This window comes from Haliotis asinina, chromosome 2 (assembly GCF_037392515.1).
Source record: "Haliotis asinina isolate JCU_RB_2024 chromosome 2, JCU_Hal_asi_v2, whole genome shotgun sequence".
Classification (NCBI taxonomy): Eukaryota; Metazoa; Mollusca; class Gastropoda; order Lepetellida; family Haliotidae; genus Haliotis; species Haliotis asinina.
Window position 1 is genome coordinate 66,454,411 of NC_090281.1, and position 22,937 is coordinate 66,477,347.

At 39.5% G+C, this 22,937-nt stretch overlaps 1 protein-coding gene across 1 annotated transcript in view; it reads right to left on the reverse strand.

The window, feature by feature from the left end:
* LOC137271972 (von Willebrand factor A domain-containing protein 3B-like) overlaps positions 1–22,937 on the reverse strand; it is a 96,164-nt gene that overhangs the window by 11,532 nt on the left and 61,695 nt on the right. Inside the window, exons 24-32 of the mRNA XM_067804349.1 lie at positions 21,162–21,378; positions 18,423–18,550; positions 17,779–17,910; positions 15,017–15,120; positions 14,147–14,187; positions 9,904–10,442; positions 6,768–6,824; positions 6,006–6,162; positions 4,565–4,675 (exon numbers count right to left, since the gene is read on the reverse strand). Coding sequence (XP_067660450.1) covers positions 4,565–4,675; positions 6,006–6,162; positions 6,768–6,824; positions 9,904–10,442; positions 14,147–14,187; positions 15,017–15,120; positions 17,779–17,910; positions 18,423–18,550; positions 21,162–21,378 — 1,486 coding nt within the window. The remainder of the gene's footprint in view (positions 1–4,564; positions 4,676–6,005; positions 6,163–6,767; positions 6,825–9,903; positions 10,443–14,146; positions 14,188–15,016; positions 15,121–17,778; positions 17,911–18,422; positions 18,551–21,161; positions 21,379–22,937) is intronic.

A 22,937-nucleotide genomic window follows, 5' to 3' on the forward strand; every position in this document is an offset into this window, starting at 1 on the left:
TTGAGGAACTTGAGGAACTTGTCCAGAGTCTTAAACTAAACGATAAACCGCACTTAATTTGGAACATTGATGAAACAAGTGTTCCGCTGACACACAAACCAACCAAAGTTCTGGCGGAAGCTGGTGTTAAAAATGTTCCCGGGCGTGTGGGGAATATACGTGATAATGTCACTGTTTTAGCCTGCATAAATGCTGCGGGGGGCAACATCCCCCCTATGGCCATAGTTAAGGGGAAGACCCCAAAATGCCTCCAGGCTTACAATACTCCGGCTGGAGTGCCTGGCACGGCCTACACATACCAGAGTCGTGCATGGATGGAGGACACACTGGGTGAAGGGTGGTTTGAGGCTCATTTCCTGAAACACTGTGGACCGGAGAGGCCTCAACTTATAGTGCTGGACAGCCACAGTTCGCACGAAACACTTGGGCTTCTTGAGAAGGCAAAGGCAAATGATGTCACTATCCTAGCTTTTCCTCCTCACACAACCCAGTGGCTTTGCCCTCTAGATAAATCAGTCTTTGGCCCACTCAGTAGGGAGTGGAACAGGGTTTGCAGCGAATTCATGGTGCAAAGTCCAAATAATCTAGTGACCAAATGGGAATGGCCCCGTTTGTTCAAACAAGCTTACGATATTGCTTTCACGCCCTCAAATGTATGCAGTGGATTTAGGAAATGCGGAATATTCCCTGTAAATAGAAATTCCATCCCAGATAAGGCTTTTGCCTCTAGCAAACCCTTTGACGTTAGCTTCGAGTCATCTGGAGAAGAGGGAGTTGCTGATATTCCAGTTGTTGCTGAAGCTGACACTCCAGTCAATTCTGGCACCATCACGCCTGATGCCGGAGCGTCTGCTACACCAATAGCTGGGGTATCAGTGGATTCATCTACATCTGAAGCAGCATTACCAGAGGGCGCGTCTCTCCTGTCTGACACTGACTTCATTTTGTCGGTTTTGGCAGGTGACACTCCATCTTCTTTAGATGAATCAGGCAACTTAGTTATTGAAATAGCTACAGTGTCCGAGGTTGAGGCTATGGACGCAATCAAGTCCGAGTTTTCTCTCCCACCCTCTGTAATGAAACAAAGTTCCAAATCAAATCCACGGAAGCTGACTTCCCACCGCATTCTGACGAGCGATGAGATCATTAAGATGAAGACAGAGAAAAGAGATGAGAAAGAGAAACTAGAAAGAGAAAAACAAGTGCGTATGGAAGCCAGGCAATCTCGTCAGAAGGGTGGGAAGCCAGCTTCTAAATCTAAGATTATCTTATAAATACACTGTACCAATAAGCTGTTGAAATCCATTTAAGATCGATGAATTACTCACTAACACACACAAAAATTACCGATAATTATTTTTCTTGTCACTTGTCACTATTTCTTAGGTGGGTGACCCCATGCAGGTGAAACCGCTAAGTGCTTGACAACATCATAATGACAGCTTGTTACTAATTTGGGTGTCCAAAATTATAATACTAATCGTGAGTGTTGGTCTGCTGTTTTCATGGCACTGTGCAAAATTTAGTTTTGATGCAATTATTGGATTTTGTGTTAGTGAGTAAGTCACAGTTCTAAAATAAAATCAAACGTATGATAAACAACACCTGTTATTACCTGACTATCATAGAAAGAAAATGTTCTGTATTTGGTATTTTTAAGCAACACATATTCAAATTGGTGTGCCAAATTATTAGCAGTCATTGTTGCCAACAGGAAAAAACACGACATTGTCACACTCCTGCATAAACTGATTATTACCCTTAGTCAACACGCTGATAAAAACAGCATATTGGTGAAAAATACTCATGACAGGTGGCCTCATTCACATATTTCACATTACGGTGCCATGTTTGATTCAGTATCATGACAAATAAATTGGTTTCGTGGCTGTTTCCTCAACTGTAACAGGCGCTGTACCACAAATTGGTGGTAATCCCGTTGATAACCCGTAATGTAACCCGTTCGTTAAAACTCAGTTGTGAGGAAAAGCGCTCAGTTGTATAACAATGGGAACTCCGCCCACAAGAAGTACTGCACAAAACTTCTGTCTTTAGAATAACGCCACTAAATCAAAAAGTCTTATTGCCCATCTTGTATTATAATCTTGTATTGTTCAAACTCTTACCTTCTGCGATGCATTTCAGGATATCTTGATTTTGGCGACACGTGACATACAACATATCGACCCTGCCCCCACGAGATGTTGTAGTGCGCCGCTGTACTGCAGGTGCTCCCAGTTAGTCATTCGGCTTCCATTTTCTTTCGTTACTGACACTTCAAATAATATTTTCCTGTACTGCAGTGCATAAAGTGTCAAAACCATAAAATTTGTTTTTAAATTCGTTTCTCTCTGACGCTGAGTGAATTCTCTATTCCCATGCTTCCGTTATCCGATGTGTTAACAGTTCACTGTGTAACTTTGGAAGGAGGCGCTGATTCAACCTAAAACCGTTGATGACGATGATGCACCGTTACTACGTCACTGTAATTCAAATTTTCCCGCGGAAGGTGTCAGTAAGGACGACCCTCCCACCCCACAGAGCCAGCTATAAATCAGTTACCCAACCCCGAAACTCTTATTTAATGTATTATCTTATAACTATATGGATTTCTAGTTTATTGGTTTAGTAAAACTACTTGGTGTGTATTTCCTGTGTTTGTTTTCAAATGCTTTCAGAAATACATTTGTGTATTATAATGTGTTATAATATACTTATCTCTAAAGGATCAAATGAAGAATAAAGCTTTACATTTAAAACAAATATGCATTTTCAACATTAGCTAACATTGAGAACACCCGATATTCATCAACTCAAGTTCATTATATTCTAGTGATAATTATGAATAAAGAAATGTAAAAATGAATATAGTTTTGAACTTGATTTACCTCCAATCATTTATATGAGTTAATAATTGACCAGTAGATGTAACTTGTATTAAGAACTAACAGCAGCGAAAGTGTCATTTAGATAGTGTACGGAATTAAGATACGTGTACGATATTAGAAGAAACAGTGTATGGTATTACAGTCACTCTGTACGAATTTAAATGACTGAGGGTAGCCTTCTTTGACTGAACACATGGTAAAAACGGAAAACGGATTGCACAACCGGTTTAATGAGCAGGCAAGATGTTTGGATGATCTTTTAAACAACATGCGCCATGACGTAGTATTTGTAACCGAAGCGATTCGGGTGATGCCTGTGGCCAAACGTGTACGGTATTCGGAGCACTGACTCTATAGCTGAAGTCATGATGCAAGTAAGGGGATTATGGTCAGTCTTTGCAATGAATGTATTGCCATACAAGTAGTCATGAAACTTCTTGGTGACAGCCCACCTCAGTCTCAGTAAACTTATCTCAGTGTATTTCGTTACACTCCACCACTGAGTCTAACAAAACCTAGTAGAAGGTCGCATCAGGTAACCTTTGAGCGACCAATGACCGTCCAATCAAATGCAGGACGGTTAAACAGATTTAACCAATCAGACAACGGCTACTATTTAGGGATCAGAGGGACTTTCAAAATATTCACGTCACTGACAAAGATCTTTCCACAAACAAAAATCTGCATATAACACAGTTATTTGACCTGCAGTATATACGCTTTGGGGTTTCTGTTGACATGGTTACCATTAGCTAATATTTCGGCAAGATGACATCCCTGAATATAGCCAAAAACACTATTTTCAGTGACTGTTTACTCTCCGTTGTCGTGGTTGTACGTATGCTGTGTGCATCACCTGGAAGTGAGCGTACGCTAAATAGCATTCGGAATCCTTCGGGTACGAACCTTTTCGAGATAAAAAGTTCAAAAGATATGTGCAAATGTGCACTTTCGCGATTTGGTAAGCTGTGTTCTGATTGGTCAGTCTCAAAGGTTACCTGACGTGACCTCCCATAAGGTTTTGTTAGACTCAGTGGTGGAGTATAACGAAATACACTGAGACTAAGTTTACTTAGACTGCAGCCCACCTTAGAGCCAAAAACTCTAACTTATGAGCTATGCTGAGACTGTGGCTTGCACAAGCATTTACTCGCCTCTGATTATCATGGTACTTGTACAGTACTGCACCCAAGTCATCCCCACTTGCATCAGTGTGCAATCCAAAGGGCAGAGTGAAATCAGCACACGCCAGAGCACGAGCACAAAAAAGCCTTTTAAAATTAATAATGAGTTCACTGAAAGCTGACTGTTGAGCATCCCACGATAAAAATGGATAAGCAGACCTGCTCCTATGTTTGGACCTTCTGTCATGACCAACTAGCAAATTAGTCAATTGCTTGGCAACTTTAGCATAATCTGGTACAAAACGTTTAAAGTAGCCAGAGAATCCAAGAAACTGACATTTATCGCCGACATTACAATTGGCCAGTTCTTCAATTCCTCTATCTTCTCAGGGTCTGCCTCTCTGGAACACACCATTTTGCTGTCTATCCATAAAAAAATCATCCCTGTTGAGTAAGAATATGAGAGGAATAGAAACTTCAAGTTAATATGTTAGAAAGGAATTTGGCATTCTGTACAATTGATACCACATGGACAAACTGCATTTTACTTACCTCTGAAGTACCAACCCTCATCCATCCACCTGGCTAGCACTTGTTCTCCCTCTTCAATAGGAGGCAGGGATTTTCTCATGTCCAGAAGAGCAAGTGATTTGTGTTTGATGCCTGAAATAATGACATCTCATCATTAACTTCGAACATGAACATACAGACTTTTTTTTTTCAAAATTTTATCGTCAACTGTAAACAGTTTTCAGCTGATGGAAGATGTTAACAAACTGTCTACACACATGCTCACCAAACCTAATTCAGTCAAGTCTTGTTAATCCGACCTCCGTTTATCCGACGATCTGCCTTAACTGATGCTTTTGTTGCTAACAAATTGGATAAACAATATTCAGTCTCATTCATTTAGTCTGACATCCTTGTTAATTCAATTTGCTGTGCAACAGACTATGTCAGATTAACATGACTTGACAGTACATCTGTAAAAGACCTGCCACATGACCAGGGAGGCTAATTCAAATCCTTATTAATCCTTCTGAGAACTTATGGCATCCTACACTTCTTTTGAGACAAAATGGAAATCCAAACATATGTGAATTCCAGTGAAGGAATAGTGCGGGAAAAAATTAGTTCACTCAGTACTATCAAAATATTGATAATAAATATGGTTGTTAATAGACCAATGTGATTATTACTAGGATGAGTTTCTCTAATTGAGAAATGCAGAAGACTTCAGAAGAAAAAAACTTTAGACAAAATAAAAAAAATATACACATCCTCACCCGGTGGTTACAGAGGAACATATAAAGCTTACAAGATGGCGGAGTTCAAGAAAGCACACCAAGGGATGTAACCACCACTCCTCATGGTGGACACCCACCAGGTAACTGCTTCACTTGAATTTTCCATTCTTTATTTATTCTAAAGGACTGTGTGTAGCACATCACACAGTGGGAGAGGAAAGGGCTGTGCAACCCATGGGGAATGTTTACGTAAATAACTCTGTCAGTTAAAGCCAGTGCATGTGTCATTTTTGGTCAAACAGAAGGAAACCACACTTTTTGCACTTTCACTTATTCTGGCAGACAATGCTTGTACATGCAAAATCACTGCTGATAAACATGTTTTTAATCAGGCATTGACTAAGCAGGTCATTTCAGAAATGAATCATAAAACAGCTGTGATGTTAAAAGATATGACAGTGATCTGATTTTCAGTTTGTTTAGATCAAAATAGCAGCATTATTTACATTAACAAATAGAGGATATTTATAAGAAATACAAGCCAAAAAGCTGACCAAGGCTGACTAACACCCACGACCATGACAACCCACTTCAGCTGAACAAGATTAAAAAAATGATCATAATCTACTAAAATACAAACTGTGTACATTAAAATTCCCAAAATTATACTTGATAAAGTTCTTGGTTGAATAAATTTGATGGTGAATAGGTACAGTTGATTTCTTAATATACGTGAGAGGTTTTACCTTTAGTCTGTGTCTTGGCAAGTGTCTCACTGGTATGCTTGTCTTCTTCATGTGGAGGTTTCAGAGCTACAGACCCTGTCAAGTCCCTTGATTCAGTGGCAGAAGACATCTCCCCAATATCAGTAACAGACTCATCAAGATGATGGGATCCTCCAGCCTGTAATTCACAAGGGGGAAGAAGAACTTGTTTGTGAGGAAAAAAACTGCAAAACTGCAGGCTCCAACACATCAATAAAATGCAACCACGCTTATCATAAAAAGTGACTAACATTTTTTGTGTTCTCAGGTCCATAAAGTTACTACATTGGGCAAAAATGGACTGTACTTCTACACTACAACATTACCATCTAAGATTAAGATTCTTACAATGTGTGTGTGTGTGTGTGTGTGTGTGTGTGTGTGTGTGTGTGTGTGTGTGTGTGTGTGTGTCTGTGTGAGAGAGACTTAGCAAAAGTTTATCAGTATCTTAAATGTTAATGGATACGTCACAGTGAAGACGACTTCTGGTGAAAAATCAAAAGATTTTATAGCATGATATCAGTCTCACTAATGGAATCCAGCACTGATTTAATAACGGTTTATTTAAAAAATACCAACTATACTAAAATATCAAATTTGGTAATACCACATCAATACTTTGTCCAATTAATTCTTCAGATATCTGGTACAGGACCATTCTAGACTGGTCACATGATCTCTGACCTACTTATTGCATTGTTTGGTGTCCCATATTGCAAAACAACATATGACAATGATACACACCTGTAATCTCCTCTCTTTCTGCTCATTCCTCAGATCTTCGATTCTTTGTTTTAATTCCTGGAATGATATACATGAATATTTATGAACATTTATGGGTTAGGACTGATTGTCTACAACAACCATTTCATTGCTAGAATGACAGCTCATGCTCAATGGCAGCAAAACTGTTGGACTGATTCTTGTATTTACATCACTATATGTATGTTATATTTCTGCAGGATTTCAATCACCTTTTAGACAATTTGATCTTATATTTAAGGATTTGTAAATGTCCATCAGCAAATCCTATCAAGTGTCAAATCTACTCTGCTAACTGTGCCTTGTCACCCCTCTAGAATATAAGCTTTATATGTTGAAGTGCAAAAGAAACATCACCTGCTAAAACCAAATACAGAATTTGACAGTTGTTACTAAAGTCACTGTGCTTTCTGACGAAAAGAGGGTCTGCTCTGAAGGCAGAGGTAGAAGTAGGCTTCACATCACGATCATTCATCACAAAACAAAGTAGTCAGATACGAAGATGAAGAACTCGTAGCAAGTTGCAACTTCAATACTCAATCCTCAACTTTGAGGAAGGGTTCAACCTATGCACCTTGTCATCTGTGCAGGGCCCTGAAGGTGGCCAAAATCACGCTGAAAGTCCAAATGAATGCCCCAGACAATGAGGAGACTTATGTGATGACGATGTTGTCTTAGAGGTGAGACTTGTCAAACACAAGGACTATCTTGAACCCATAGTTGGATGGGCAGTACACCCATGTCAGCTGGATCAGAGGTAGGGAGATGCTGTACATGAATCGCCATATGGAATATTTCAGGCATTCTCCACCCCATTTTGACTTTTCTTTAATGAAAAACAGGATTTAAAGAGTGGTTCATGCCTGACTTCTGCTGGACAAATAGCCTTATAAAATTTGTGATGGAAAAGCCATGAAATGTTTCAGAAACAGTCATTGGAGATGGACAGTCATGAATGAGCACTGGTTTGGCTGGGGATATGACTGTGAACAGCACGAGCTTTCTTGGTCTCTTCATTCCTTTCAGCATTTGTAATAGCCTTTGATAGCCTGAAAAAGCTTTCATCATCTAAGGAGCACAAAGGCTGGAGTGACATTATATTTTTTTGAAGAAATATCTTCACACTTGCAGCACACTTGTTGCCAGATACCACAGACACTGGCTGCAGACTACACCATGTTAGTGTTAATAGAAACATGAACTAATTTGGTCATGACCCCAAAACAACTATGTTTACTTCAAGTCCCTTCTTTTAGCCATCTTCAGGCTGTATATATCCTCTGATCAGTTAGGCTGCATGTGGCATTCACATATGCCTCACAGCTACTTCAGGGACCTTTACCTGTTACACCATAACAATGTACACTCACTCGTCATCTGTCAGACTGATGGATTCCACAAATCAACACTTCTTGCGTTGACAATATTATTCACACAACAGCAAGAAAAAAGCCTTAACCTCACGCACAAGACGATCGACACTTACGAGTATGCGTTTCAATGTTTGTTTCATACCATGCATAGTCTGTCATTGGCTATATACATGTATCTTGCCTATGTACAGTACTATATGTAGCATGCATAATGAGGACATTGTCACCTGTCTGCCTGATATGATGATCGACAGGAATCAACAGTTCTCATGTTGACTTTTCACATTACAGGCAAATCAACAGATTTTCAAAGAAACTCAATCTTTGTATTTGTTGCCTGACCCTGCAGCAAATAACACTTGTAGAATACGAAAGAAACTTCTCAGTCTGGATTAAATAACATAGTGTGACAAAATAACAATACCAAGTACAAGTAGGGGTTGTGGTGTTTCTAATGTGGGCATATACGATAAGATTTCTCAGGACTGTCCCTTCATTGTGGCTTGGAAGAGAGGTGAACTGACGGCGCTTTAGTGGAAACAACTAGTTGTGCAGGATGGAAAGCAGACAGGATGATGGCGCTTCAGTGGAAACAACTAGTTGTGCAGGATGGAAATCAGACAGGATGATGGCGCTTTAGTGGAAACAACTAGTTGTGCAGGATGGAAAGCAGGCTAGATGATGGCGCTTTAGTGGAAACAACTCGTTGTGCAGGGTGGAAAGCAGACAGGATGATGGCGCTTCAGTGGAAACAACTAGTTGTGCAGGATGGAAAGCAGACAGGATGATGGCGCTTTAGTGGAAACAACTAGTTGTGCAGGATGGAAAGCAGGCTAGATGATGGCGCTTCAGTGGAAACAACTAGTTGTGCAGGATGGAAAGCAGACAGGATGATGGCGCTTTAGTGGAAACAACTAGTTGTGCAGGATGGAAAGCAGACTAGATGATGGCGCTTTAGTGGAAACAACTCGTTGTGCAGGGTGGAAAGCAGACAGGATGATGGCGCTTTAGTGGAAACAACTAGCTGTGCAGGATGGAAAGCAGACAGGATGATGGCGCTTTAGTGGAAACAACTAGTTGTGCAGGATGGAAAGCAGACAGGATGATGATGCTTTAGTGGAAACAACTAGTTGTGCAGGATGGAAAGCAGACTAGATGATGGCGCTTTAGTGGAAACAACTCGTTGTGCAGAATGGAAAGCAGACTAGATGATGGCGCTTTAGTGGAAACAACTAGTTGTGCAGGATGGAAAGCTGACAGGATGATGGCGCTTCAGTGGAAACAACTAGTTATGCAGGATGGAAAGCAGACGGAACGATGGCGCTTTAGTGGAAACAACTCGTTGTGCAGAATGGAAAGCAGACTAGATGATGGCGCTTTAGTGGAAACAACTAGTTGTGCAGGATGGAAAGCTGACAGGATGATGGCGCTTCAGTGGAAACAACTAGTTATGCAGGATGGAAAGCAGACGGAACGATGGCGCTTTAGTGGAAACAACTCGTTGTGCAGAATGGAAAGCAGACTAGATGATGGCGCTTTAGTGGAAACAACTAGTTGTGCAGGATGGAAAGCAGACAGGATGATGGTGCTTCAGTGGAAACAACTAGTTGTGCAGGATGGAAAGCAGACGGGACGATGGCGCTTAGCATAGGAATTTGGCAACTGTGTAATATAGGTAGAAGTTTTGTTACAATTATGACAAACAAATGAACAACTTCAACTAATAATATAATGAAAATAAAAACCTCCTGTTCTTCTCTGTGTTTCTGGTCCTGATTTTGCAATTGTTTCTGCAGCTTGTGCAACCTTTCCTCTTGCTCCTCCAGCTTTGCTGTCACACTGGCATTGGGATCCAACACTGTGTGGTGTGCAATGACGTCAGGAGTGGAATCAGGCCTGCATGAATCATCATCATCACCATTACTGTCACCACCATCACCACTACCATCATCATCATCATCATCATCATCATCATCATCATCATCATCATCATCGCCATCTGCTTGTTGTTTCTCCATTTTCCTTTCATGTGTACCAATATCTGGGTCAGATTCTGATGCTGTGTGAATGTTGCTACTGATACTGTTAGTTCTACATGGTGACTGAGACAGGCTTGGTGGGGATCTATCTTCAGGGTGATGCTTCTCAGTTTTGTGCCTGGACATATTTTGATTCCTCTTTCTCCCTCTGTTGCCCTTTTCATTAGTGAGTTCCTTCTGCTTGCGTTTTGTGTCCCGTGTATTTTCAACACCTTCTTTATTGCTTCCTCTATCTTCAAGCTGAACTGCAAATATATGTTGCAAAGTTAGTACTTTCAAAAACAAGTAATTAATATAGTCAATTTGTAGGAAGTTGTTAATGGGGACCTGATAAGGATGGGAAAGCCACATTAATTCAGTATGCCTAGTAGGCAGCTAGAGTTGTATGTTCCCAAGGGAGTTGAGATTGAAAATATGATGCGCCATTGTGATGGACATCCAATGATCGAAGGAAAACCAACGGCTTTTGAACAGTTGTACTGGATATCAGTGCGATACAAATGCTAGTATAGTGATAATAAAATCAGTTGTGGAATTTAACCTCCTGGATGACTTAGGAACATGTACAAGTGTTTTTTCAAAAAGTAGTCAGCCTCACTTAGAACATGACACAAATGCAGCTAATGTTTTTAACCTCAAGCAAACTGATTTTCCTATGTTCCAGCCTTACGATCCCTATTTCTTCGATTCATTATATTGTTACACCTCCCACCACATTCAGAATATAGTTAGGCTGACAAATTCTGAATGACATAAATACGCTTTACGCTTTTGAATTTTGCAGGAAATTTCCCGTTTCTTGATACCATCCAATGTCATCTCAGACAAAGAATATATTTGTATTGCATAATCACTTGCAAGAAATCCACCACTTGCAATTTCCTTTATAATAAGGTCAATTCAAATTCAATAAGAGTCAACACAATCTCCCTACTCTGTAGCTTACTTTTTCAGTGTTATAATGTATTTTCAGAATGGTTCAGATATTTTTCATGCAAGTAATTTCATCACCTACATGTAGCCTTCTTATGTATCATATCATATACTTTCTGATCCTTTGAAAGTTCTTTGGATTAACAAAGTAACTGACACATTTAGCGAAGTACACCAGGGCTGACTTGCACGAAGCAATCTTAGCATCACAATGATTGTAACTCTCATTCTTCAACATAGGCTTAAGATAATGAGTGCTAACATTGCTTTGTGCAAGTGGGTCCATATTTTTAATCTTTGCACAAATCAATACTGTGAGACCTGTTACAGCTTGTTCAACTTGACCTGAGCTACTCTAAATATGCATGACCCTGGAGGTCAAATGGCACAAATGATGGGTCGAGTTAACTCAATTAAATAGGGGAGCAGAAAACGTCATTAATGTTCCTATCATGTGAAACATATATGCATTGGAAGCATTAAACCATCCGCACCTTCTTTTTTAACAAAGCTACGACACTGCTGATAACTTTTTGACACTGAGATGTCAAACGTCCGCCTTGTCTCTGCTGTTCAAACATGTTAACAATCAGCTGACAAAGGTGTACCCCTTCACAATAGTAGACCCAACCAGTTGTCATGCACTGTATTAGTATTCAAACATCTGTGTATTACCATGCTAATAATGTATTTTATTGGATCAAAATATCATTTCTAATTTTTAGACTCACTTACTCACACTAATTACTTATCTCTTCTCTTTGCTGAATGGTTTAAGAAACTCCAGTACTTGTGTTTAAAAGAACAGAAAAAGATCTCACTCGAATGCAGTCCTTGTCTGTCCACCCATAGCATTTGACCTGGACTCAACACTCTCTCATTTTTTGTCACTATCGTAGCAGAATTCCAAAACTGGATAGTGGGGACTGGGTGGGTGCTTTAGTGTATGATTCAAGATAAGTATAAGTGATATTCTTGCCTAATCCTGCAAACTAATTATTTGAATCCCACAATAAGTAGTGGGATCCATTGTTTGTGGGATTCTGACAATCGTCTGTTCTGTTAGCTCAATGAGAATGTGCATCTTCTACCTTTCATTACATCTGCTTTCTTCTTCCATTGGGGCAGCACCTCAAAACCCTATCTTACTGATTCTGTGGATGTTGCAAGCATGCTTAGAATTAGCTTCCAGCTTGCCTACAATGATTGGTGTGTAAAGAGAATGATCCGTAATCTTACTTTATCATTCATTTCTCAAGTTCTGATTTATTACGAAAACAGGGGAACATGGACTTGCAGTTAGCAGTTATGATTGTCAGATGGTGACCTGTGTTCCATCAGTGTGAGCAAGCATGGTTTTACGCCGCTTTTGGCAATATTCCACCCATATCATGCTGAGGAACACCAGAAATGGGTTTCATATATTGTACCCATGTGGGGAATCGAACCTGGGTCTTCGGGATCGATCTCAAGCGAATGCATTATAACTGGGCTACTGCACCGCCCCGACTTCCATAAGTCTGCATGACACTGGTATGATTTTAATCATTTATCTCCAATTGGGTTTTGTCAGCTGTTGCACATCCTCAGTAGCATGATCAGGGATTGAAACAGGTGAAAGTGATTCCAGCTGAAAATCACCTTGGGGTCTTGGACCACAGGCCCGCAAACAAAGTCCAGGACCGATTGATTTGCATTATGGAAAAATGCCATTCATGCATGATAATGATAGCGCTAGTGTGTGATGGAGAAGGCAACCCTACTTCTCCATATGTTTGAAGTACAACTGCTCTCATCCAGAAGGAATTCATCATTCTGATGACTACCTCCATAGTGTCTTATATGAGAGAGACAATAAGGAATGAGCATTTCTGACATTTTATACTCTTTCAGCATAGACAGATGTGTCATAAATGTTACAGTCAGATTGTGAATCCAGCCATTTTGTGATGTCACTAAAAAATTTAGTCATTTTGTGAAATGACTAAGAGGGTCAGCCATTTTGTGTCTGGGACCTCTCAAATAATGGTGTGATGAACCCAGGTACCAGATATGAAAAGAATCTAGTCAACTGTATGCACAGATGTATGTGCAGATGGAGCCTAATACTATATCCCCCACTGTGCATTTAGCATGAAGCGGGGCATAAGAACTTGTGGTTAATTAATATCGAGTGATTTTAAGTGCCAAAAAGTCATCTGCTTCACAGACTAGTTACATAACTATGTAAAACTGTCACCAGAGAGCTGCAGTGAGCCAGAAGTGAAGTAATGTGAGGAAAGATTTTCAGTTAGTTGTATACAAAGTGTTGACTTCTGGACATCAACAAAGACATGTCGTAATTTGTTTTGCCATCAGTTTCTCCCAAGAATTGGCTGATGGTGTCTTCATGCACACATTTTCACTGGACCCTGCAGTTTGTTCTAAATGGGTTATGTTTGTGAATGCGAAGCAGAAATGTACATGAAATATTCATGGGCCCACATAGTTATTTCTCACATTACGTCATGGAGGTGCTCCCCTCAGATTGGTTAAATCTGTTTGGCTTTCTTGTATTTTATTGGATGGTCATAGGTCACACAAAGTTGAGCTCACATGGCCTTCTACAAGGGTTTGTTAGACTCAGTGTAGCAGTGTAATGAATACTGCTGAGCGTAAGTTTACTTCGACTGGCTTCTTAAGCATCTGAAAATCCATTTTATGAAAACATAAACCCATTAGCACTGAATCTTGCATGTTAATCCTTACAACATGACTGACTTGAGCGCAGCAGTGGATTGATGATGTGCTGTGTTTGATGACATTAACTGGGACAAAAGTATTGCAAAAGCTGTGAGGATGACATGATATCATTGTCTTATGTACTCCTATCATATCAATGTATTATTAACATCAAACATGTACAAAGCTTCATCCAATCTGTTGTTGGTACCTACAGATCCGTTGTTGCCCAACGGGACTATATGGAATATGGTCACTATCCTGATTTGTGTTAGATTTGCAAAAAAGTACCTACCACTGACATTAACATCAGGCTCGAGAGGTTGTTGAATTTCACTGAAAAAAAACAAAGGTTTGTTGTCTGTTAGTAGAACATAATATGACATACTATACCTGTGAAGGTTGGGGTTAGAATTTTGATGTTCAGCAACCCATGATTGTCGCAAGAGGCGACTAATGGGATCAGGCAGTCAGACTCGCTGACTTGGTTGACACATATCATCGCTTCCCAATTGCACAGATTGATGCTCATGTTGATCACTGGATTGTCTGGTCAAGACTTAATTATTTACACACCGCCACCTATGCAGATGGAGTTTCTCAACACTGCTATTCACATGACCTGTTCACAGATTATCATCTGGAAACCTTTTTGATAATTACTGACTGATGATGAACACATGGTTTGTAAACTAACTTGAAACAAACCAGTAATATTTGTTCGTGCCATCATGTGAAAGGAACTTTTCACATAACTGTATTTATTACTTACCCATTGAAGATATCACTGTTAAATAATTTTACAATCACCATTTAATAATCTTACAAACAAGTGATGCTGTACATTTGACGTCAAAGTTATTTACAGTTATGACATCACAATGCCAATACCTCTATCACAAAAGTATTAGACCTTGCGGAAACCTGCAAGTCATCACACTTGTTGAATTCTCAGGAAAGATGTTCTTCGATAGTATTTTGCTAATATTGGATGAGTGATAAATAAAATACTAAACAATGTCCCTTGTAATACCACATTTATGAAATGAGTGAATGGTTTGGTATTTAATGAGTGAAAGCAAGAAATATGGTATTACACGTCACATTGTTTAGCATTCTCTATATATATTACTGTAGACAATTAGATTATTTGATGTATACTTACATATAGACATCATTTTGTTCACGTAATATTTGACAAATGTAGTCCACAGTGAAGTCAAATCTCTCTTTGCTGATCTTCACCAAGTGACGCCTTCTTGTTACTACCTGTCAAGTGTATACCATGTATATTGTTATGCCTACAATTGTTCTAATCAGTATATCAACTTATACATCATGAAAATAGTGTTGCCTGCTTCCATGACAACATACTGTCTACAAATCAAAACATAACAGACACCAAGTAAACTTTCACTTTTCCGAACAATACAGTGAACAGCATATTCATTACAGTTCTTAGAATAGCACACACTTTTCAAGCAAACAGCCCCAGTAAACAAAATTGGAATGTGAAGATACAAAGTAAGGATGTCCAGGGATTTACGGAACACAAATTCCTGAGTCCCATATGCATAAAAATTAACAATGGACATAACAATATTTATTACTCGCCCGCTGAAGATACTGCTGTGTAATATTTTCACTTCAATATTACACCAGTGTAATACCGCTTGACGTATGACGTCAAAATGGTTCCAAGTTGTGATGTCACAATGCTAATGTTGATGTCGCGATTTTACTAGAGCTTGCTTGACTTGAAAGCTGAGTGTCCTCACGCTATAGGCAATTTCGCCGCAGTTTCTGTCAATTTATGTTGGCAAGAAATGAAAAGAATACTAAACTCGCATCCCTGAAATACCATTTTCATTAAACTCGTTAAAGATTTAGTATCAAACTTGCTTTCGCTCGTTTGATACCAAATCATTAACTCGTTTAATAAAAATGGTATTACACGGAAGGTCGTTTAGTATCCTCTATTTATTAGTGCATCCACATGGACGCAGAAATTGTCCAAATACTTTTTGTAAAAATTTCAATCAAGTAACAATAAGTTATCGCTGAGTCTGCTACTAGCCGGGTTATGGTATCATTTGCAGTTTAATTACTGTAGCAATGTGATGATCATGATACACAATACAATAACAGTAACTAAATAACAACAATATTACAATATAGTATTAATAATCATATTCATGTGTTTGGGACCCCCATTTTGTAGTCCAGGTCCCCTGAGTATAAATCCAAGGGACCCTCTAATATAGGCCTCAAAGTAAATCCCTGCATTGTTAACAAACATCTTATTTCTCACCCTAGTGTTGAAAACAGAATATAACAGTGTCATGGTACAGAAGCTCACCTTGATATGTAGACAGTAGTTTTTATGTTGGCAATGACAGTCACTGTTATAGTCATATAACAGAATATTAGTATCATGTCACTGGGCATTTTGTGGGACAAGTTGACAAGACAACTAAAACATCATGTGATAATTTCATTGACTGTGATTGTTTTTTTCTGAACAACACAAGTTCTAACAACACTTCAAAAGGGAAACTTGAGTTTGACAATACCAAACGTTTGATGGGAAATATGGTGAGAACAGAGAACAATCCTTTTTCTCTACAACAGTTTGACAACTCTGAATCTGCTGTTGGTGGGGAGTTGTTGAAATGTTCACACTCTCAAACTCAAGACTGACAACACTTTTTATCAAACTTCAGTTTGCAGTGTGAAGGTTGCTTAATGTTTGACTGCCTTATACCTTGTAGCATGTTTCTGATCCACAGGTTTAACTTGAATAAAACCCATCATCTTGTGTTGTGTTTCTTCCTAGTGGTCTTCGTAAGTGCTAACTGTTGGAGTTATCTCCCTGACATGTGCACAGGCATAATGGGAATCTAGGAGGGACGGGTGGGTCTCTGCCTCAAATGTTTGAGGTAGTATCCTAAAAATTATTATCATTCTTGATAATACTCCAAACACGTGATTTCACAAATCTGCATGTTTACTGACAGACTTAATGTGCTAATTTAGCGGTAACTTCACTTCATATATTTTCTTGAGTTATCTCATATTCTCGGTTTGTTAGTTTTTGACCAAAGGCATGTTCAGTGCAAATATCAAACAAACCACAGTCAATTGAAGTTACGTTGTGCCCCCAAAAATTTAAAAGAAAAAGTTAACTGTCATCTGACAGTTACTTAAAGTAAGTCCAACTGGATGAGAGTATTTTTGTCAAATGTAATCTTGCCTGCACAAGAGTAGTTATTAAGCTATCAAAACCTGTAAGTCAGAAACAAATCAAAATCAAAGGACAAAATACACAAAATCCATAAAGCAGCAGTTGACAACCTGGCTTTTGTTTGTGCAGTTTCATGAAAGAAAACCAGAAACACTTTCGAGATACAGTCCCCACAGTATGAAGAGAGTCAAAATCAAACTTGTTGCCATGGCAACAAGAAACAGGAAACAAATTCATTATCGTAGAATTCTTTTCAATAGCAAAAAGTCACCATGTCAGTCCTAGGATTACTACCTGCAGCAGGCTGGGATGGAAAGTCTTTGAATATTTTTAGCAGTGGTGGTAAACAAAATCCACTCTGTGATCTGTTTTCAGATGGACGGTCGCATGAGGCATTGACTATATGCCACTGTATGACATACTGGATGATAATAAAACGCAGTTAAGCAAGCGCTACTTGTCTAATCCTAATGCAAACTTGAGCACATGTTTGTGGACAAATTTTGTCTACAGAAACAAATCCTGTTCCCTTATAAACATTCCTCACAAATCACCTCATTTATTTAATGATTTTGATTGAGATTTATGACTCTCGTTTCCAATGGTCCAATATATATTAGAAAGGAATGATTCTCAGAACGAAGAAACACTTAAGAAATGCATTTGGTCAGGTTAATACTTACTGTCTGACTGTTGTAAGCAAGTACCGAGTAGAAGGAAGCAATCTTCTCCGATGGTATCTGTATTATCCCTGGGATGTAACAATCCATGTCATTCAACAAGTTTATCACACGCACAAGGACATAGTCACCAACCTGCAACACGATATGATACATGTTCAGGATTAAACACTCAAACCCAGTGCACATAATGGACCACTATTATCATACTGGTGGTAAAGCGAATAATTTCTTTCTTATGTAAGGATTTTATTCTTAAAACATTACATTTCAAGCAAGTTGCAAACCAGTTTGAGTGAGTGAGTGAGTGAGTGAGTGAGTGAGTGAGTGAATGAGCGTGTGAGTGAGTGAGTGAGTGAGTTTAGTATGCTGCACTCAGCAATATTCCAGCTATATGGCAGAAACCTGTAAATAATCAAGTCTAGACTAGACAATCCAGTGACCAACAGTAATCTGCAAAATTGGGAGCCGATGACGTGTCAATCAAGTCACTGAACCTGACCACCCGATCCTGTTAGCCTCCTCCTATGACAAGCATAGTCGCTTTTGTGGTACAGATTGGCTGCTGAAGGCCCAATCTACCCCGGATCTTCACAGACCAGTTTGTATTGGTGTTATGTAACTGAAGCAACATTTTCTGAACATACCCTAAGTGGAGGATTGCTAACAGCTCCCCTTATTGGTAAGATAAACTTTGTACTGATCTTCATGATCTTCTCATCAAAGTAACGTCTCACTTGGGCGCAGCGTGGGTTGGGGCAGGACACAACAACACCTGGAATAAGATTGCTACATAGACATCTTGTTCACATAAGCTTTATACTAATGTTAGCATAATATTCACTGTGATGTTCAATTGTTACTGGCTTAGTTATAAGTTTCTTTACCACTACTGAATATACATTGCCGTTTACCAAAACAGGATCATGGATACAATGTTAATTTCAACACTGGGAAGGTTTGTATTAATTGCATAAACTTTCCATAAGTTTGGTTATGTTGGTTATGTTTTTAGAAACTCAGTCCACCTGCATCATATTAAAATGTATAGCCTAAACTATGAAAATGAAGGTCTTTCAATAACACCAATGTCCACCACTAAAATAGTATCAGGAATGTTCCCTTTATTTGACACTGAAATAAAGCTACCAATCAATGCGTTATTCCAAAAAGAAAGGAATAAAAGAACTCATTGTGTACTGGGCCTTATGGGCCTTATTAAAAGAAGCAGTATAATCTTGCCGAAGTAAATGAAGGTCGTTCTACACATTCAGTGTGCACCCACCAAAAGTACATGAAGAATTCTCTTGCAATTCAATATATTTTATATCACTTCAGCAAAACTTAATCTTAATCTCAAGATACAAGATAGTCAGTCAATTTCCAATGCATTAGCTCTTGGCCAATCAGCTTCGCTCAGTGTGCAGTAAATACTATTTATGAGCCAATGAAATAATTAGCTCTGTATTTAGCTTACACAGGTTGTCCAGCAGGACAGAAAGCGGCAGATATCATTAGCATTTTCAGAAAAAAACCCACCTGCAATGAGTTGTTGGAATGCCGAGAGATGAGAGATTCCTTTACAACAAACCACTGACATATTACAATTTATTTGCCCAAAGTAACCCAAACTGCCAGTGCCAAACTGCTGGGTGAATGGCAGCAGTTTGAATAAACTCATTGCCTATATTCAGTGACTGGATATCTGACCCATTCCAAACATAACAGCATCTTGTCCGTGACTTTGGAATGCTCAGCTGAAAATGCATTCTGGCCCTCTGAACTGCATTTGCGATCCCATCTGATCAGTTTATGCAGCTGACCTTGACCGATGGGGTACTGAGTCATACATGTGCCTCATGGGTGTGGTAGATAGCTGTACAGACTGATCTGGAACTGTGGTCTGGTAAAAAGATTCATGGTACTCCTAATTCAGTACCCGGTTGTCTGGGATCCATGGCTGTAGTTAGATTCTGACATAACTGGTAATTAAAAATAGGCTACAGCTTCCTCATGAAACAAAGTGTCAAGTGTAGTGAGACTGACAACTCCTTCACTCCTTATATGATATCTATCCCATTGATGGTAGATAATCTACCGATCTAGCCAAGTGTTGAAGTATATGGCAGTAACCTGTAAATAATCGAGTCTGGACCAGACAATCCAGTGATCAACAACATGAGTATCAATCTGCGCAACTGGGAACAGATGACATGAGTCAACCAAGTCAGCGAGCTTGACAACCCGATCCCGTTAGTCACCTCTTACGACAAGCAGAGTTGTAACCTTTTATGGCAAGCCTGGGTTGCTGAAGGCCTATTCTACAGGTCCTCATCACTAACAAGTTAAACTGAACAATAATGTTTCAGTTGTTTTATCTGTGATAATAACTTGAGATCAAAATGGAACTTGCATGAAATGAGAGATAATGTTATGAGCATTCTAGGGGACTACAACCATGGGTAATGCTCACTGGCTTCCTTTCATATATCTATATTTTACTTATATACTCTTGAAAACAAGTAAGGGAACCTGAAATTTCAATTTGGATAGGAAGAGTCAGCATTAAGAAACTTCTCAAAGACATACATCTTATGAACACACCACCATGTCTCTTTATCATCACCACTTTAAACACAACACATGAGGTGAATGTGCTCAACACAGTAGCCCCAGACACATGCATGGGGTGTCACTCTTGACAGATCATGGTTTACAAGGTTCATAAATCAGTGTAGACCATTAATTTTGACAATCATCTTGCATCACACAGTTTTTAGTGTTTGTTTCTAGCTGCTTGTTTTAGTTTGAAAATGAAAATCTTTTGTATGTCCATTTCACGTCTTATACCACACATCTTTCAAAAACAATTACTGTACAAACAACTATGGTTATAAGGAAGTGCCAAAGGTGATGCACTCTCAAAATATTTATTATTATCTTATCAACACTGAATGACTCTGATATATCTCCACATATTGAAAATGCAGTTCCTCTACTTTTTTTGAAGAGTCTAATATTTAAGCATATACCCATGACATATTTATCACATTATAAATACTACATCTTATCTTGCCTCACACATAAATGTTGTTTTCGGCACTTCATGGTAGTAATTCTTTATCTCAAATAACATTGAATCTTGTATGATGTACGGAAATTTATAAGGTTTTATGAATGTAAATCAATGAAAGGGAGATGACTCTAAATCTCTTTTCGAGTCTGCAAAATCTAGCGATGGCTACATTTTGTACCCACGCTTCAACAATTCAAAATTAACATTGAGGTGTTTGGTGAGATAAATATGTTGTTCACTGGTCCCTCAAGGCCCATGGGCTGATGTGCCCATGTTCCCCTTGTGACCAATGAAAACTCAAAATGTTTACCTTCATAGTACATTCCATCATGTCTATCCCTGGCAATGACCCTCTGGCCACTAAGATTGGTCAGGTGTCCCTTCTCCTGCTTGCGAACTGACTTGTTACTGCCTGCATCAGCTTGAGTAGAAGCCTCTGTTGACCTGCTGTTCTTATCCTCCTTCTCTCTGGGTGCTTCCTGCTGCATGTTACTACCAGACGCTTTGCTGTGCTGTCTACTCACCAGCTGCAAGGAAAATATGTGAGAGATTTGGTTTAACAAAGTCACACCCCTTCACATTCATATAACTTTTAACACATAACAAGCAACCTATAGGATTGCAAGAGCAATTAATTAAGACATACACATACACAACTTCAATGTAATATTTATCATTCAGACAGCATTCAATGGATTCATCTGTACACGCATGCCAACCTTGCATAACATCACCACTCACTCACTTACCATGTACATGCATCCCTTACCTCCACCAAAAACGTTTGCTCACATCTCTCAAAGGGGCGGTGGGGTAGCCTTGTGGTAAACGCGTTTGCTCGTCACGCCAACGACACAGGTTTGATTCTCCACATGGGTACACATGTGTGGAGTCCATTTCTGGGCTGCTATAATATAGCTGGAATATTGCTGAAAGCAGTGTAAAACCATACTCACTCAGTCAATCACTCTAAGTACAAAACCTACCAGGGAGTTAAGGCACTCCCAAGTAAATGTGGTTTTCCGCCATACATTTGTTACAGACAAATCATGTTCACCTCACCCTGATTTCCAGAAAGGCCCAGTAAATTAAAGTGTTGTGACTCTAATCTGGCTAGCCCTCGGTTTGCAAACATGCCCAGACACAGATAAAGATGAAAGAAAACAGTTCAGTTCACTCAACTGTTAACTGATCAGATGACCCTACAATACTAAAGCAGTATGGGCGACGTCTACTGATGAGGCTGTTGAGAGCAGGATGAACTGACGCACAAGCAGCATGCGACAGTCTTGTGAGGCAGCAGTGTAAGGTTTCAGTGCCCTGACATGACATAGCATGGTATCATCAGTGTCACCAGGCCTGAGGATGGAGGACAATAGTCGTAGAGTGACTCTTTCCAGGTGCCCTGGCAGTTGATGTTTTGCTGTGAAGTCCCATTTGAGACCCAGATAAACTCTGCTGTGCCTCTTAATCCCAAAAGGTACTAGATTAACATCCACAGCATCGAGTTCCAACATATGTGCAGCAGTACCTATCATACAAGGAAGATGGTGATGCACGCAGAGTTCTATTCCTTTTAAGGTTCGTAATCATCTGAGACATCATCTAAGGATGACAGAAAGGTCCCAGTCCAGAGGTCAGAACTTCCTTGATTGGTCAGATAATTTGTATAAACACAGTAAGAACTGGAGCTAGGCAAAGAAGAAATATTTTTGCCAATGTCGTACAAGAATGGTCACACGAACCTGGGTAACTAGTTGTTGAACCTGGTCACAAACAGGTTTACGTGGGGATGGTGATCTGGAGAACCATTCGGTCAGGGATGGCTGATCTTAATGAGACAGAGCATCAGCGATGACATTCTTTACTCCCTGTATGTGACATTTCCAGGGAGTATGTCTTTTGGAAGAACTGGATTGCCCAGCCTGGGAGGTGAAACAACTCTGACGATTGATGTATCGAGTTGTCTGATCTTATAAGAACCGATCCTTTGCCCAATGTGCTATGTGTTATGGTTAGGATGACTACCTTGAACTCTAGTTCTTTCATGTGAAGGGACTGTTGAATGATCACAACCCAGCCTCCT